Source organism: Alnus glutinosa, chromosome 10 (assembly GCF_958979055.1).
Source record: "Alnus glutinosa chromosome 10, dhAlnGlut1.1, whole genome shotgun sequence".
NCBI classification, from domain to species: Eukaryota; Viridiplantae; Streptophyta; class Magnoliopsida; order Fagales; family Betulaceae; genus Alnus; species Alnus glutinosa.
In genome coordinates this window covers 25,925,844-25,943,787 of record NC_084895.1, presented here as the reverse complement: position 1 = coordinate 25,943,787, position 17,944 = coordinate 25,925,844, and the positions used below count along the sequence as shown (strand labels likewise).

General features: G+C 38.1%; 4 protein-coding genes across 6 annotated transcripts; 3 read left to right on the top strand and 1 right to left on the bottom strand.

Moving 5' to 3' along the window:
- Positions 1 to 747: 747 nt before the first annotated feature.
- On the top strand, positions 748 to 7,233 carry LOC133880163 (putative disease resistance RPP13-like protein 1). 3 transcript variants are annotated; one of them, XM_062319053.1, is made up of 4 exons: positions 748 to 5,493; positions 5,690 to 5,799; positions 6,227 to 6,375; positions 6,531 to 7,233. In XM_062319053.1, the coding sequence occupies exon 1, from the start codon at positions 829 to 831 to the stop codon at positions 5,122 to 5,124; it is 4,296 nt and encodes a 1,431-aa protein (XP_062175037.1). In that variant the 5' UTR covers positions 748 to 828; the 3' UTR covers positions 5,125 to 5,493; positions 5,690 to 5,799; positions 6,227 to 6,375; positions 6,531 to 7,233. The 3 variants fall into 3 exon arrangements, with proteins under 3 accessions (XP_062175037.1, XP_062175038.1, XP_062175039.1); XM_062319054.1 differs by lacking the exon at positions 6,227 to 6,375; XM_062319055.1 differs by lacking the exons at positions 5,690 to 5,799; positions 6,227 to 6,375.
- Positions 7,234 to 11,833: 4,600 nt separating this feature from the next.
- On the bottom strand, positions 11,834 to 13,361 carry LOC133880164 (putative UDP-rhamnose:rhamnosyltransferase 1). The gene has a single exon (XM_062319056.1). The coding sequence runs from the start codon at positions 13,309 to 13,311 to the stop codon at positions 11,905 to 11,907; it is 1,407 nt and encodes a 468-aa protein (XP_062175040.1). The 5' UTR covers positions 13,312 to 13,361; the 3' UTR covers positions 11,834 to 11,904.
- An 880-nt stretch (positions 13,362 to 14,241) lies between these two features.
- LOC133879263 (putative disease resistance protein At3g14460) lies at positions 14,242 to 16,443 on the top strand. The gene is made up of 2 exons (XM_062317791.1): positions 14,242 to 16,130; positions 16,327 to 16,443. Exon 1 carries the CDS (start codon positions 14,242 to 14,244, stop codon positions 15,748 to 15,750), a length of 1,509 nt encoding a protein of 502 aa, XP_062173775.1. The 3' UTR covers positions 15,751 to 16,130; positions 16,327 to 16,443.
- LOC133879262 (uncharacterized) lies at positions 15,926 to 17,827 on the top strand. The gene is made up of 3 exons (XM_062317790.1): positions 15,926 to 16,114; positions 16,881 to 17,012; positions 17,168 to 17,827. The coding sequence occupies exons 1-3, from the start codon at positions 15,926 to 15,928 to the stop codon at positions 17,429 to 17,431; spliced, it is 585 nt and encodes a 194-aa protein (XP_062173774.1). The 3' UTR covers positions 17,432 to 17,827.
- Positions 17,828 to 17,944: the final 117 nt, after the last annotated feature.

Sequence of the window (17,944 nt, the reverse complement as noted above, 5' to 3'; positions counted from 1 at the left end):
TCCAAGTAGACTTTCAAATTCAGATGCATATCCAATTGCAGTGTCTTTAAGCATCCTTTGTCGGGCACCTTCCTCGTTGGACACTTAGGGGTTGCTTCCGGGGCAAAACTAGGTAAAGCTTTGGAGGGACTAATATTTCCCCAAAATTTTAAAATTACCCATAAATTTTATGCTTTTTATGTAATATCTCCTCCAAATTTAACAAATGTCCACTCAAAAATTTAAATTATCTCTAAATTTTATGGTTTTTTTTTTTTTTTGGTCAATGATGTCCCTCTGCACTTCAATGTCTAGTTCCACCCCCTGGTTGCTTCTTTTCGACGACTCTAGTCCAGTCATTATTAATGATATCCTCCCTATTATGGCTTCTAAGATTTCTTGCAATCGTATACACTGAATTGTCTAAAAAATTACTGTTGTGTCCAAAAAAAACTATTGGTTCAGCCCATTTATTTGGTCAATTTTCAAATGTTAGATTTTTTTTTTTTTGGATGAAATGTTAGGTTTTATTTTGTAATGTAATCCCCTCATTTTGTATTATTATTTTTTTTTATTAATGAAATCTCACCTGAAAAAAGAATAAATAAAAAATAAAAATAGTAGCAAGACAAAGGATGCTTGACTGTCTTACACACTTTTTAATGACAAGTGGCTCTTTATTATAGACTTTTAATACGACTTTTCAAGCCACTCCCATAAGACTGGTCTTATGTTGGATTCTTCAGTTTGCACTGCTGAAAAAGCAATCTGCTCCATTTCTCTTGTTTGCATTGTCTATCTTTGCTCACCCTTTTTTATTTGTTCCTTTTAATTTCTTGTTGGATAACCATGGCTGTGGGAGAGGTTTTTCTCTCAGCTTTCCTTCAAGTGTTGTTTGACAGATTGGCTTCCCGCGAGTTCATAGGCTTACTACACAGCCGGAAGTACGATGACTTGCTGGAAAAGTTGAAGATCACATTGCTGACTGTCACATCACTGCTTAATGACGCTGAGGAGAAGCAGTTTCATAGCCCTGCAGTGGAGAAGTGGCTTCACATGGCTAAAGATGTTCTTTATGATGCAGAGGACATATTGGATGAGCTTGCTACCGAAGCCTTGAAATGTAAGGTGGAAGCTGAATCTCAGGCCAACCCAAATCAGGTATGGAACTGGAACTTCATCTCCACCCCGTCTAGTAGAGAAATAGAGTCCAAATTGAAAAAGATTATTGACAAGTTACTATTGATTGCGAAATATAAAGAAGCCCTTGGTTTGAAAGACAGTGTTGGAGGAAGCTCATCTGGGCTCAAACAAAGATTGCCAACAACTTCATTGGTAGATGAAACTTTTGTCTATGGCAGAAATCATGACAAGGATTTGATAATCGAGCTACTCATGAGGGATGCACCAAGTATGAATAGAATTGATGTAGTTCCTATAGTTGGGATGGGTGGTATTGGTAAGACAACTCTTGCTCAAATTGTTTACAACGATGAAAGAGTAGATGAGCATTTTGATTTAAGAATTTGGGTGTGCGTGTCTGATCAATTTGATGTAGTGAAGGTAACAAAAACAATTTTTAGGTCAGTCACTTGGGAAAATACTGATCTCAATGACTTAAATCTGCTTCAAGTTCGTTTGAAAGGAAAATTGGTAGGGAAGAGATTTTTGCTTATTTTGGATGATGTTTGGAACAAGAGAAATAATGATTGGGATCTTCTATGGAATCCGTTAAAAGCTGGGGCTAGGGGAAGCAAAATATTGGTGACAACACGGATTAGGGATGTTGCATCAAGCATGGGGACAGTTCCAGCACATCATTTGAGAGGTTTATCATTTGATGATTGCTGGTTATTGTTCACAAGTCAAGCATTTGAGAATAGAAACATTGATTTCTATCCAAATTTGGAGGCAATTGGTAGGGAGATTGTGGAAAAGTGTGAAGGGTTGCCCTTAGCAGCAAAGAGACTGGGAATCCTACTGTGCTCTAGACAAGAAAAAGACGAATGGAAAGATATATTGAATAGGAAAATATGGGATCTGCCTGATGATGAAAGTGATATTCTTCAGAGTCTAAGACTAAGCTATCATCACCTTCCTGCACATTTGAAGCAATGTTTTGCATATTGTTCTATCTTCCCTCCAGGATATGAATTTGAGAAGGACTCACTAGTATTATTATGGATGGCAGAAGGATTTGTGCAACAACCTAAAGCAAAGAAAAGATTGGAAGATGTGGCTGGTGAATATTTTCTCGAGCTAGTATCAAGGTCATTCTTTCAAGAATCTACAGATAATGAGTCACGATTTATGATGCATGGCCTCATGAGAGATTTAGCTCATATTGTTTCTGGAGAATTTTGTTTCAGATTGGAGGATAAGCTAAAGGATGATAGTCAAAACAGAATTCATGAAAAGGCTCGCCATTCCTCGTACTTACGCAGCAGACGCGATGTGCTCTCAAAATTTGATGCCTTCAATAGAGTTGAACGCTTACGCACTTTCCTACCATTAGAACCAACTGGCATGATAGGAGTTAGCTATCTAGCTAATAAAGTCCCTTGTGATCTCTTGCCAAGGTTAATATATCTACGAGTGTTGTCATTTAATGCTTGTCTTATCACTGAATTGCCAGATTCCGTAGGTGACTTAAAACATCTACGCTACCTCGACCTTTCTCACACAACAATTAAAATGTTACCTAACTCAACATGCACCCTTTACAATTTACAGACATTGGTCCTAGTACAATGTCACTCTCTCACTGAGTTGCCTGCAAAGATGGGAAACCTAACAAGCTTACGACATCTCTGTATTAGTGGAAGCAGGTTAAAAGAGATGCCACAACAAATTTGTAGGTTGAGGAATCTCCAAACGTTATCTACTTTCATAGTGGGTAAAGATGGTGGGCTAGGAATCAGAGACTTGAGAGACATGTCACAACTTCAAGGATCACTTGTCATTTCTGGACTGCAAAATGTTGTTAGTTTTACCGATGCAATGGAGGCTAATTTGAAGGACAAGCAGGGACTTGATCAGTTGGTATTCCAATGGAGTAACAGCTCTGAAGATTCAGTTAATTATGTGTATGAAGAGGGAGTGTTTGAAATGTCGCGGGATTCAGTTAGAAGCATGAAATCTTATACACAAGAACTTGCTAAACGAGCACTGGTACGGAGCAACAGTTTGTATAGTTCAAGGAATGAAACAGTTGAAACAGATGTTCTTGAGATGTTGCAACCACACAGAAACATAAAGCAAATCATTATCGGGGACTATGGAGGTACAAAATTCCCAGCTTGGATTGGATCTCCTTTGCTCTCCAATCTGATCGTTCTAAGACTTAGTAATTGTCCAAAGTGTAGTTATCTACCACCAGTTGGGCAGTTGCCCTCTCTCAAAGACCTAATGTTTGAAGGAATGGAAGGAATAAAAAGAATAGGTGCTGAGTTCTATGGTGATGGGTGTTCTTCTGCTATGCCTTTTCCATCCCTGGAGACTTTAAAGTTTGAAAACATGTTACTGTGGGAGGAGTGGTCTTCTTCTGGAGTTGAAGGCAAAGGAGACTTCAATAACCTGCAAAAGATTGAAATCCGTAACTGTCCTAAGCTAAGAAAATTGTTACACCAGTTTCCTGCCTTGAAAAAAATGAGTATTAAGGGGTGTGAAGCATTGGAAAGTCTTCCAAGGGTTTTTACAGTTGATGATAGCTTAAAACAAAGCAGTGAATTCCCTTGCCTCCTTGAGCTTTCTATATGGACATGTCCTAACCTGAAAGAACTACCCCATCTTTTTCCTTCCTTGGCAATGCTTGAAATATATGGATGCCAAGAATTGGCTGAACTTCCAGGGCTTCCTTCAATCTGTGAATTAGAAGTAAATAAGTTTGATGAAATGGTGTTACAAAGCATAGTTAACCTCACCTCGCTTACTTACTTGCGTATGTGTGAAATTTCCATGCTCACATGTTTTCCTGAAGGGTTTCTTCAAAAGCTAACAGCTCTTGAAGAATTACAGATTGCTGGTCTTGATGAGCTCACAACTTTGTCCAATGAAATTGGATTGCAAAATCTCCAATGCCTCCAACGTTTGGAGATTTCAGGATGTCCATTCTTAAAGGAGTTGCCACAAAGTTTATATGAACTTTCATCTCTTAAGGAGTTGAGGGTCTCAAAATGCCCCTCACTTGTGTCCTTTCCTGCGACAGGCTTGCCTTCCATGCTCATAAGCCTTGAGATCAAGGATTGTAAGGCTCTGTTGTTCCTACGTGAATGGACGATGCATGACAATGAGAAGGCGTTTCCTTTACTTGTATATTTGGTAATTGAAGGTTGCTCTTCTCTCACATCTTTACCAAGAGGCCAGTTGCCCAGCACGCTTAAAACACTTGAAATCCGTGACTGCATGAGTTTGGAGTCATTTCCGGAGCAGATGCAAAGCAATATCTGTCTTGAATTCTTTAAAATTTCATGTTGTCATTCTATCACATCCTTCCCGGAAGGAACTTTTGGGTTGTCCGCTGTCACATCCAACACTGTCATGAACCTGAAGGAGCTCATCATCAGCAATTGTAAGAACCTCGAGTCCTTACCTGAAGGCATACATAACCTCAAGGGTCTCGATTCCTTGGAAGTAGTTGAGTGCCCACTAATTTTATCTTTTCCAGAACCTGGCTTGCCAACCAAGCTGCGATCAATAAGAATCTCCAATTGCAGGAGTCTCAAGTCCCTGCCACATCAAATGTACAGCCTCACATCTCTTGAAGTACTACACATAGATAGTTGCTCAAGTCTTGCATCATTTCCAGAAGGGGGCTTACCGGCCAATCTGTTTTCACTCACAATCTTAGACTCTGAGAATCTCAGGCCCTCATATGAGTGGGGGCTACACAGACTCACTTGTCTTGTGGACTTGTCCTTTGGTGGATGTCAAGGGTTGGTATCTTTTCCTGAGAAGTGTTTGCTGCCTTCTAGTTTATCCTCTCTTCATCTTGAGCGACTGCCAAATCTTGAATCCCTGCCCCAGAGATTGGAAAACCTCACCACTCTTGATAATCTAGAAATATGGGAATGTGACAGGCTTGGGGTCTTGCCAGACAGCTCAAATACTTTCGAGTTTGGAATTTTAGGATATCCTTTGATATAAAGTTAGTAGAGAAATCTGCACCGAGAAACAAGCAGCCGCCTTTTGTTATATGGTTTTGTTTGAATTTGGTGTGAAGGAGTCGTAGACTAAACTCATTTATATTCCACTCTTATTAGACTATCCGGAAAGGCCCTTGGAGTTTTGGAAAAAAACAAGAGTTGCTTATGCAGAATGTGGAGGGGCAGCTGGTGTTGTACAATCTGTTAACCCATATAAAGAAGGATGTTCTTTCAATTCATCGGAATAGCCTTGCTGGGGATAGCGCTGATAGGGATATTAGACTATTACAAGTTTTTCCCAACACTAGTTTGATGAAGTGGGAAAGGATGGAGTTGGACTTGAAGAAGTATGAAGTTGGTCTACCGTGAGGTATGGCTACATTCCATGTCCTCTTGCTTGTTTTTGTTTCTGATCATTAAATTTCAGATATGTTTTCTACTAAGTCCGACCTAGCTTATTAGCACTCTATGTATCCCTCATGCATTATGTAATTCCAATCATTTGGTCTTATGGCTATCCAATCTATGAACTTACTTTGCTCCATAAATGGACTCTAATTTTTCAGGTGTGATAACCTCAAGACAGAAAAGTGTGACGTTTCTTCTCGACTCTTTCTTATGTTAGAAGGTGCAAAATTAATAGGTGCCGGAGCTGCTTAGATCAACTCAATCTTTGGTGAGCATGATGGAATTAGGAAGTTCATGAACTCTAATTGTTCATTTGTCAAATTACAGTCCCAGAAGAAAAAGTTACATAGCAGGAGTAAGACTAATAAATTTTCCTCGTATACAAAGACCGTTCTCAATCTTATAACGAAAAAGTAATATGCTACTAGATTTTGAAGTTATGCTTACTTTTTATACTTCTTGCATGGAGTTAATACACTAGAAACGATTAGGAACTAAGTATGACTAGATTAGTCATAGAGGGCCATTTGTCTTGGTGATTGTTAATCATGAAGCTTCATCTTGATTTCTTATATTTTAAAACAGAGTAATATCATCCAGACTAGCAAAAATGTTTCCTGAAGCTCTTTTTAGATTTTTATACCTTTTGAGAGTAGATATCATTGACCATTATCTTTATTATATATTGCATATAGTTGACCCCAAGGGATAATTTAATTGGCTGGAGTTCACACCTCATGAAGCAGAGGTCACTAGTTTGTCTGAAGCAAATAGTCCTAGAGCACACACCCGAAGAAGTTCTCCTTTGAGCTCTCCATTTGACAGTGGTGGCAGTTCACAGAAGGTGTACTATTTTGTTCCTACGATTTTCTTTTTTCACTTCATTCAATATTATGTTCATCAAAAGATGTTCTATATGTTCCTACATTTTTTCTCATTCATATACTGTAGTTCACCATTTGATTCACTAATTCGAGAAGTTTTCTTGTTTTGATTTAGGATGGCATTGATCCCCTTCATCTGCGTACTCCGCATGAAAGCCCTCCAAAAATTGGTCTAGAGAAGGCATTGTCAGACGTGCTATTGTATGCTGTGCCTCCCAAGGTTTTCTTTCCCTCAGATTCTGCTTGTAGCTCAGTCCATTCTCTGTCATCAGGGGCCTCAGATGGAATAACTTGGCGCAAAAATGGAGTGCTGTTAGCTCATCAACCCAAGGCTCTGGTAACAATGATGGTGATGCTTTAGGTGATGTTTTTATTTGGGGGGAAAGCACTGGCGATGGCATTCTAGGTGGAGGAATACACAGAGATGAAAGTTCTTCTGGCGTTAAGATTGATTCTTTAGTGCCTAGACCCATGGAATCTGCAGCAGTGCTTGATGTTCAGGATATATATAGCTTGTGGTCGGCGACATGCTGCTTTAGTAACCAAGCAAGGAGAGGTTTTCTCTTGTGGGGAGGAATTGGGAGGCAGACATGGACATGGTGTGAACTCTGATGTTTCTAATCCAAAGCTTATAGATGGTCTTAAAAATATCAACGTTGAACTTGTGGCATTTGGAGAGTACCATTCTTGTGCTGTTACTCTTTCTGGTGAAATGTACACTTCGGGTAATAGTGCTTATAATTCTGGGCTCCTTGGACATCTAAATGAAGCAACGATCGATCTGATCGTTCTCCAATCTGATCGTTCTAAGACTTAGTTATGAGATATTTATTTATTTTTTATAAATATCTCATAATACTATAGAATAATAAAACATATTATTCTATAGTATTATGAGATATTTATTTACTCTAATTTTATTCTATTTATTTTATTATTAATTTTCTGATTAATATGTTTTAGTATCAACAAGAATATTTCGCACTGAAAAATGCTTTACTTCTCAATTTTTTTTTTCTTTTTTTTCTCTTAAAAGTGGTTCCCAAATAATGTGTTACCATCTCATAAGATGGTGACACATTTTTTAGAATAGTATATCTTATCCATAGTTGACACATTATTTGAGAATTATTTTTTGAAAAAAAAAATTAATAAGTGTACGTACCCCCGACCACCTATGGGGGTGGCCACAGGCCACCCCCATTGGCTGGGGGTGGTTGCCCAACCAACAACCACCCCTTTTCTCTTTTCAATTTTTCTTTTAGAAAAAATATATTTCTTAAGTTTTATATATTTAATTTTTTTTATTAAGATCAACACATGTCGCCATCTTATTGACGCTGACATATTGCCTAATAGAATCTGTCAAAAATTTTAACAGAATTTGACTTGAGTGAACTATTTGTAAATTAGGCCAACCATAGGGATCTTTGAATTAATTTTGATACTTCATAGAACGATTTGTAATTTAGAACAACCATATAGATCAATAGTATAATTTTTCCTATTTTTTCTTGGTTTCATCGTCCAAATACATTTCTTTCTCCTCTTCACCAAAAAGATTTATTTCTCTTCTTCTCACCAAAAAAATTCTTTCTCCTCTCATAAAGTCTATCTCTCACTCACCCCTAAGGCTATGGGGTGACTCTACCCCAGACCGACCATAAGAATGTCGAAAACCACCTTTTTTTTTTCAATATTAATTAAACGTATAAAATATGCGGTATATTTTTTGATCGATTTGACGTGACATGTTTCGACCTTGTTTGGCAAACAACACTAAAAAAATTCACTTTATTTTTACATTTTCTAATAACAATGAACATCAAAACATTTTAATTTTATTTTTTATTTTTTATACCACATTAATATTTTTTTATTTTTATTCAAATAAAAAAATTTATTACAATACAATTTTTTTTTTTTATACAAATTTATTTTACTTTATATTACATCTATCATTTTTTATTAACTCCAAAATTAATAACTTGCTATTCTTTTTTCTTTTTTTTACAGTACTTTATTAAACAAGACCGCTGGGGCTGGTCTGAGAACATTTTGATAGAACAATACAGGCTAAACTTAGATTTATAATTAAACGTGGTACTTAATTCCGTTAAAATGTTTATTAAATAATTAAATTTTTAATTTTTAATAAAATTTTAAAATAATTAATAATTTCTCTACCCAAGCCATCGTAATCGTTATCCGACAAAAGCTGATATCGGTCTGGTTTCTTCTGACCGTCCAGTGAAAAAACATTTTTCCAGTTACATCAAGCCCTCAAGGTGACACCATTGATCACAGCATTATTTGATAATAATAATAATAATAATAAGTTTCAAACAAGCAATAATTAAATCGGAGTATGCGAAATGCGGGAAAATTTTAGTTGGTCTGGATTTTAAATTCAAATATAATTTTAATTTATTGTGCGAATTTGTGAGATAAAATTTAAAAAAATTAAATTAAATATAATTTATTTTTAAAAAAAGTAAAATATTATTAAATTTTATTCAACTTTTTATTCGAACCAAACACACCTAACTCATATCTTTATCCTATTCTTCCGTCTTTTAAAATTACATGTTTGGACCTCATAAGTATTCAACAATTAGTCACACAGATTCAGTAATGATTTTAAAAAATAAAAACTGAGAAAATGATAGAAAGATAAGAATAATGCATAGCAAGTAATTGTAGAGTTAGGATTTAACTTCAGGGTCAAGACTAAAAAAAAAGTCGAACAAAAATTAATTAAAAAAAATTAAAAATATAAGTAACAAAATAAATAGTTAAATACAATTCACTTTCGCGAAGTTGTCACCCATTTTCAATTTGGCTACCAAAGTTTAAAAATTTGCAATGTGCTCCCACAAAGTTCTCAGAATTTTCAATATCGTCATTCCATCTACCTTATCCGTCAAACTAGACAGAATTTACTACACGTGCGTACCACGTGACTTTTTTTTTTTTAATTCAAATTTGTTTGTTTTACCCTTATTAAGGCTTTGTCAATTACCAAATTGACCTTAGAAAAAAAATGTGTGCCATCATTCAAGTAAAACCACATGTGCCATCATCCCCTACCTTCAGCCGAGTTTGAAACTCAGATCCGAGTCGGGTCGGGTCGCCATTTCTTTGATTTTCTGCCATGATATTCATTGTAACACCCAAAATTTGAACCAGCAAATTCGTAAACAAAAACTTCCGGTTTTCACGTTATTAAAGTCACTTGAGCCTTACTCATTCCCAAAAGGCACCTCAAGGGAAAAGGTTTGCTCAAGGCTTATAAAGCCCACAACCCAAGTATACCTTGGCAATGTGGGACTCTTAACACGCCCCCTCACGTATGGCATCTTTTGGCCAAACACATGTTCAACATCGGGAGGGAAGGCTCAACATTGTCCAAGGGCTTGTGACTCTGATACCATATTAAAGTCATTTGAGCCTTACTCATTCCCAAAAAGCACCTCAAGGGAAGAGGTTTGCTCAAGGCTTATAAAGCCCACAACCCAGGCATACCTTGGCAATGTGGGACTCTAGACTCCGTCATTTACTTCCCGTTTCAATTAAATATTTCACGTGTTGGGCCCTAATCTATAAAAAGGAAGTTTGAGCCCACACGTAAGTGGAAGTGTTAAAGTATTGATTAATTGATTAAATTTACCTATCAGCTTAAGCTTTTAGAAAAAGTGGTGATTTAACATGGTATCAGAGCAGATTCTTTGGACGATGATGAGTCTTTCCCTTCCAATGTTGAACACGTGTTTGGTCAAAAGTTGCCACACGTGAGGGGGCATGTTAAAGTGTCTCACATCGCCAAGAGATATATGACCTGGACACTTTATAAGCCATGGACACCCCTCCTCTCTCAAGGCGTCTTTTGAGAGTGAGTAAGGCCCATAGACTTTTACACACGTGACATTACAACATTAGAGATGAACTCTCTCAGTGAAATATATTTTTTCTTCTAAAGACTTAAGAAGTGATAACACAACACATACCTGATTGAATTACCTAAATATATTAATTAGACACGTAGTTTTCTTTTACATGTATTAAGTACTCTAAGTACATCAAAACAAGCGCCACAAACGACACATACACATACATAAAAACTTACCAAAATACAAACGTCTTTCTAAACATGTTACATAAAACAATGGATGTAACGCAATTAATTACAAATAAATATAACTAACTACACAAATGTTAGCTTAAAATATTAAAGCTATCAAAAATAATCCATAGATATCAGGATCCACATATGAGTCCTAGCCAACCTGATCTTCTTCCTTCAGAATTGCATAATCATCTATGTGATTGTGAATATCACCAAAATTTCATACTGTAATTGAGTGAGTCTAACTGTTTCAATAATATATAATGTTTACCGACTTATTTAGAAGCACATAATGCAATAATGAGATTTAATGACAATTTTATGTGCAAAAAGTACGTCTTAATTATTTTCTTTTGCTCCACTAGTTTTAGGGTCCCTAGGTCCCTATTCGTCTTAGCAGCTGGCAGCTGCTAACTGAACACCAACTCCCTTCCATTTTCTGTGGGATTTAAACTCCCAGTCTTATTAATTTTTCGTTGGATTTGAACTCCCTGCCTTATTAATTTGTGTTTCTGCACTAATACTCATAGTTTCCTTAGTACGTCGGTTGCCTCGTCAAGCCAAGTACATTGATAGATGGCTGCAATCTCAAATCTTCATCAACCTGACAGTCAATTTAGACAGATGGCTTCCCTTTAAATGTCCCAAATTCAGACGTAGTAAGAAAAAGCTCTAAAGAAGAATATATGCTTTCCACTAATGTGCCATTAGCAAAAGAAATCGTTGAGTGAATTTTTATGAGTTTTCTTGTTTGCGTGCAGGAACATGGGCATTAATTGTTAGAGCACCACCGGTGAAGGTGGACAGCTTTCAGGAATTGATGGGTGGGGATGCTTCATCAAAGCAAGATACTGAGGAAAGTAGGTTGATGTCCCATTCGAGTAAATGGATATTTAGAGATAATTTATTGGCGATAAAGTATGTAGATAGACTCCCTGTAAAACTCAAATAATTAATTAATCGAACAATGTCCAGCGGCTGCACCTTTTTTCAGTTGCATTGGCGTGTTTCCTACCCGTTTTAATTAACACTTATCACTTCTAACTACAATGGTTGAATTTGTAACGGTGCAACTTGTGTGTTCTCACCCAGTTTCAATCAACATAAAATGAGATTGAATCATTTTTCAGGGGAGTTTCAATCAAGATTTTGTATGTTCAGATCCATCTCTTATCCATCTTTTTGTAAATTTATATCAACCATTAGATTTGTATGTTCAATGATTAAAAAAAAATTATGAGAGAATGAAAGAAAAGCCCCTTTAATTCTATCAATAAAAACAAAGAAAAATCTTTTCAACTTCAACCAACACGTGGAACATATATTATTCATGCGTAAGAGAAGGCTAAACAAGAAGGCAAATTCATGCTACACCGACACGGCTGTGGTTTTGAAGGAACTCAACAAATTTGTCGGTGTATCTGGACTGGAGGTCCATGTCTCCGAATATGTCAGCCATTTCCTTGGCGTTGTCCCGATAAATCCTTCCCTCCACATCCTTTATAACCAGCCTCAACGTTTTGGCCACCGAGTCCCTTGTAAACGACCCGTCTTGCTCATTTCTGGGCACCTCAACTCCTGCCTCCCTCTCTTCCAAAAACCTTGCTATTAATCCTGTGTCCGTCAAGAAGGGCAGCATAATGAGTGCGCGTCCAAATTGCAATGCCTCCGACACTGAACTCCAACCGCAGTGAGTCAAGAAACCCGCAACCGATTCGTGAGCTAATATTCGAAACTGAGGCGCCCAATCCGTCCAAACAATCCCACGACCTCCGGTTCGCTCCACGAATCCTTCCGGTAGCTCAACTGAATCCCCACCGACAGAGCCGCTTCGCTTTCTTAGAGCCCAAAAGAAGGGCAATCCTGATTGCTCGAGTCCAAGAGCCAGCTCTGTGAAGTCTTGTTGACTTGGTTGAGTTTCACTTCCGAGTGCTATATAAACCACTGACCCTTTCTCTTGCTTGTCTAACCACTCAACAATCACATCCCATCTGCTATCTTTGTTGTTGTCTCCGTTTTCTTGCGCCGAGTGTGGCAATAAGCCCACTGGAATTACAGGTTTATTATAAAGCTCTCCAAGGAGCTTCAACCACTCACCTTCGATCTCCATGCTGGTTTTAACAGCCAAGGCTTCGGTGCCTGAGACCACCATCTCGAGACGAAACATGTCTGAAACACCGGAATCATTGACTTCAAGGTTGTCAAAGATTTTCTTAGCCTCAAATAATTGAAACGCTATTTTGGTTGGAAAAGGGACCCATTTGGGAGGGACAGTGAAATGCTCGGGCTCCGTCCTTGTACTCGACTTTAACGGTCCGAAAAAGCACAAGGTTGATGCCTTGAAAATACTGAAGAAAGCCGGTGAGATGCCTAGCTTGGTGGCGATTGGTGGTAACCAGTGAGGGGCAAAGTCGTGAATAATCCAATCAGGAGCCGAAGTTTCTAAAAAATGAGACAAAGGATCTTGAAGACCATCGTGGGCTATCTTAAGGTATGGGATTATGTGGTATGGTACGTCCATGGTTGCTTCTGCGTTTTCTGGCAGATTCTCTACGTGGGGTAAGGGCAGCTTCACAAAAGTTATGGAAGGTGCTAAATCTGGTGGGATCTTCGGGAGGCGTTCAATATTTCTAGGGGTTGATATGAATGAAATACAGTGACCCTTTCGGGCTATGAGCTTGCCGAGCTCTAAAAAAGGGATCATGTGACCAAAGGCTAGCCATGGAAACAGGGCTATATGAAGCTTCTTCGGCTCATCCATGGAGTTCATGGCTATGACCTTCTGAGTTTATCCTATGTATGTATCTTGTCACTTCTGCTTGGCTGAGAATTGAGATAGTGGCAGGATCATGCACTGATGTACTGTTTTATGTTGGTCCCAGGCCAACTACCGGTCTTGGGAAAAGTAAACTCGGCTTCTGTGCTGCAGCTGAAAACAACGGTCTACATCACATTTTATTGTTAAAATTAATACTGAATGGCCCATATTTGGTACAACTCCCACTCACAATGAGGTGGGGCCTACATGTATGGACCCCACCTCATTGTAAGTGGGTTGTGCCAAAATTGTACAAATGGGTTGTACCCCAATCATCTCCCATTTGGTAAATACAATAATTTGATCCTATATTAAATAAGACATACTTGTATAAACTTGGTTCAGTTCAAATAAAGCTCGTGAGCTCGACCTGTATAAATTCGATTCGGCTCATTCGACTTTAATCGTTAGTTCACTCGTGTATATACAGTCTTCATATATATATATAAAAGATTCTATAATTAGTGTATAAATATGTTATAAATATTAACATAGTAAACATAATATATGTAATATTACAAACTTTCTATTTAGGATGTGAAATATAGATCAAAGTTAAAATACTACTGATTTTTTTTTAAAAAAAAAAATCAGGGTAAAAATTATTATAAAATTTCAATCGAGTATGAGCACCTTGAGCTCGAGCGGAGGATCCTCTCTCAAAGACCTAATGGTTGAAGGAATGGAAGGAATAAAAAGAATAGGCACTGAGTTCTATGGTGATGGATGTTCTTCTGCTATGCCTTTTCCATCCCCGGAGACTTTAAAGTTTGACAACATGTTACTGTGGGTCCAGTGGGAGGAGTAGTCTTCTTCTGGAGTTGAAGGCAGAGGAGACTTCAATTGTTGCACCAGTTTCCTGCCTTGAAAAAAATGAGTATTATGGGGTATGAAGCATTGGAAAGTCTTCCAAGGGTTTTTACAGTTGATGATAGCTTAAAACAAAGTAGTGAATTCCCTTGCCTCCCTGAGCTTTCTATATGCACATGTCCCAACCTGAGAGAACTACCCCATCTTTTTCCTTCCTTGGCAATGCTTGAAATAAATGGATGCCAAGAATTGGCTGAACTTCCAGGGCTTCCTTCAATCTGTGAATTAGAAGTAAATAAGTTTGATGAAAGGGTGTTACAAAGCGTAGTTAACCTCACCTCGCTTACTTACTTGCGTATGTGTCAAATTTCCATGCTCACATGTTTTCCTGAAGGGTTTCTTCAACAGTTAACAGCTCTTGAAGAATTACAGATCGCTGGTCTTGGTGAGCTCACAACTTCGTCCAATGAAATTGGATTGCAAAATCTCCAATGCCTCCAGCATTTGGAGATTTCAGGATGTCCATTCTTAAAGGAGTTGCCACAAAGTTTATATGAACTTTCATCTCTTAAGGAGTTGAGGGTCTCAAAATGCCCCTCACTTGTGTCCTTTCCTGCGACAGGCTTGCCTTCCTTGCTCATAAGCCTTGAGATCAAGGATTGTAAGGCTCTGTTGTTCCTATGTGAATGGACGATGCATGACAATGAGAAGGCATTTCCTTTACTTGTATACTTGGTAATTGAAGGTTGCTCTTCTCTCACATCTTTACCAAGAGGCCAGTTGCCCATCACGCTTAAAACACTTGAAATCCATGACTGCATGAGTTTGGAGTCACTTCCGGAGCAGATGCAAAGCAATATCTGTCTTGAATTCTTTAAAATTTCATGTTGTCATTCTATCATGTCCTTCCCGGAAGGAACTTTTGGGTTGTCCACTGTCACATCCAACACTGTCATGAACCTGAAGGAGCTCATCATCAGCAATTGTAAGAACCTCGAGTCATTACCTGAAGGGATACAGAACCTCAAGGGTCTCGATTACTTGGAAGTAGTTGAGTGCCCACTAATTTTACCTTTTCCAGAACCTGGCTTGCCAACCAAGCTGCGATCAATAAGAATCTCTAATTGCAGGCGTCTCAAGTCCCTGCCACATCAAATGTACAGCCTCACATCTCTTGAAGTACTACATATAGATGGTTGCTCAAGTCTTGCATCATTTCCAGAAGGGGGCTTACCGGCCAATCTGTTGTCACTCACAATCTTAGACTCTGAGAATCTCAGGCCCTCATACGAGTGGGGGCTGCACAGACTCACTTGTCTTGTGGACTTGTCCTTTGGTGGATGTCAAGGGTTGGTATCTTTTCCTGAGAAGTGTTTGCTGCCTTCTAGTTTATCCTCTCTTCATCTTGAGCGACTGCCAAATCTTGAATCCCTGCCCCAGAGATTGGAAAACCTCACCACTCTTGATAATCTAGAAATATGGGAATGTGACAGGCTTGGGGCCTTGCCAGAGCTCAAATACTTTCGAGTTTGGAATTTTAGGATATCCTTTGATATAAAGTTAGTAGAGAAATCTGCTTGAGAAAGGTTTCCTTCAAGAAATCTGCACCGAGAAACAAGCAGCCGACCTTTGGTTATATGGGTTTTGTTTGAATTTGGTGTGAAGGAGTCGTAGACTAAACTCATTTATATTTCACTCGATCTTATTAGACTATCCGGAAAGGCCCTTGGAGTTTTGGAAAAACCAAGAGTTGTTTATGCAGAATGTGGAGGGGCAGCTGGTGTTGTACAATCTGTTAACCCATATAAAGAAGGATGTTCTTCCAATTCATCGGAATAGCCTTGCTGGGGATAGCACTGATAGGGATATTAGACTGTTACAAGTTTTTCCCAACGCGAGTTCGATGAAGTGGGAAAGGATGGAGTTGGACTTGAAGAAGTATGAAGTTGGTCTATCGTGAGGTATGGCTACATTCCATGTCCTCTTGCTTGTTTTTGTTTCTGATCATTATATTTCAGATATGTTTTCTACTAAGTCTGACCTAGCTTATATGCACTCTATGTATCCCTCATGCATAATGTAATTCCAATCATTTGGTCTAATGGCTATCCAATCTATGAACTTACTTTGCTCCATAAATGGACTCTAATTTTTCAGGTGTGATAACCTCAAGACAGAAAAGTGTGACGTTTCTTCTCGACTCTTTCTTATGTTAGAAGGTGCAAAATTAATAGGTGCCGGAGCTGCTTAGATCAACTCAATCTTTGGTGAGCATGATGGAATTAGGAAGTTCATGAACTCTAATCGTTCATTTGTCAAATTACAGTCCCAGAAGAAAAAGTTACATTGCAGGAGTAAGACTAATAAATTTTCCTCGTATACAAAGACCGTTCTCAATCTTATAACTAAAAAGTAATATGCTACTAGATTGTGAAGTTATGCTAACTTTTTATACTTCTTGCATGTAGTTAATACACTAGAAACGATTAGGAACCAAGTATGACTAGATTAGTCATGGAGGGCCATTTGTCTTAGTGATTGTTAATCATGAAGCTCCATCTTGATTTCTTATATTTTAAACCAGAGTAATATCATCCAGACTAGCAAAAATGTTTCAAGAAGCTCTTTTTAGATTTTTATACCTTTTGAGAGTAGATATCATTGACCATTATCTTTATTATATATTGCATATAGTTGACCCCAATGGGTAGTTTAATTGGCTGGAGATCACGCCTCATGAAGTAGAGGTCACTAGTTCGTCTAAGGCAAATAGTCCTAGAGCACACACCCGAAGAAGTTCTCCTTTGAGCTCTCCATTTGGCAGTGGTGGCAGTTCACAGAAGGTGTTCTATTTTGTTCCTACGATTTTCTTTTTTCACTTTATTCAATATTATGTTCATCAAAAGATGTTCTTTATGTTCCTACAGTTTTTCTCATTCATATACTGTAGTTCACCATTTGATTCACTAATTCAAGAAGTTTTCTTGTTTTGATTTAGGATGGGGCTGATCCCCTTCATCTGCTTACTCCACATGAAAGCCCTCCAAAAATTGGTTTAGAGAAGGCATTGTCAGACGTGCTATTGTATGCTGTGCCTCCCAAGGTTTTCTTTCCCTCAGATTCTGCTTGTAGCTCAGTCCATTCTCTGTCATCAGGGGCCTCAGATGGCGCAAAAATGGTACAGGCATGGATGCTTTCAGAGTTAGTTTGTCAAGTGCTGTTAGCTCATCAACCCAAGGCTCTGGTAACAATGATGGTGTGATGCTTTAAGGGATGTTTTTATTTGGGGGGAAAGCACTGGCGATGGCATTCTAGGTGGAGGAAAATACATAGGGATGAAGTTCTTCTGGCGTTAAGATTGATTCTTTAGTGCCTAGACCCATGGAATCTGCAGCAGTGCTTGATGTTCAGAATATATATAGCTTGTGGTCGGCGACATGCTGCTTTAGTAACCAAGCAAGGAGAGGTTTTCTCTTGGGGGGAGGAATTGGGAGGCAGACATGGACATAATAAAACCCACGTCCATATTTCTTATCCTTTCTTGCACAGAGAACCTTTGTTGATTGCTCTGAAACTCATATCCATTTTCCTTACCACGCTAACTCAAAGAACAAGATCTGGCGACTACAATTTTAACTTGCAAAAAGTAAAGTAGAGAGTCCAAAACTTACCAATGCAATTTACGGTAGAGTTTTGAGTTATTTATTAATGCTCTTTTTTGAACCTTTTTTCTTGTTTAAATGCTAAGACCAAATGTTTGATTGTTTTTCTAACG

Bases quoted from the DNA above. Each gene is read 5' to 3' on its own strand.
- LOC133880163 (XM_062319055.1), top strand. From the start codon at position 829: ATGGCTGTGGGAGAGGTTTTTCTCTCAGCTTTCCTTCAAGTGTTGTTT.
- LOC133880164 (XM_062319056.1), bottom strand. From the start codon at position 13,311: ATGAACTCCATGGATGAGCCGAAGAAGCTTCATATAGCCCTGTTTCCA.
- LOC133879263 (XM_062317791.1), top strand. From the start codon at position 14,242: ATGGGGTATGAAGCATTGGAAAGTCTTCCAAGGGTTTTTACAGTTGAT.
- LOC133879262 (XM_062317790.1), top strand. From the start codon at position 15,926: ATGCAGAATGTGGAGGGGCAGCTGGTGTTGTACAATCTGTTAACCCAT. The intron at 16,115-16,880 runs GTTGGTCTATCG...CCCAATGGGTAG, and splicing joins TGGACTTGAAGAAGTATGAA to TTTAATTGGCTGGAGATCAC. The intron at 17,013-17,167 runs GTGTTCTATTTT...GTTTTGATTTAG, and splicing joins GTGGTGGCAGTTCACAGAAG to GATGGGGCTGATCCCCTTCA.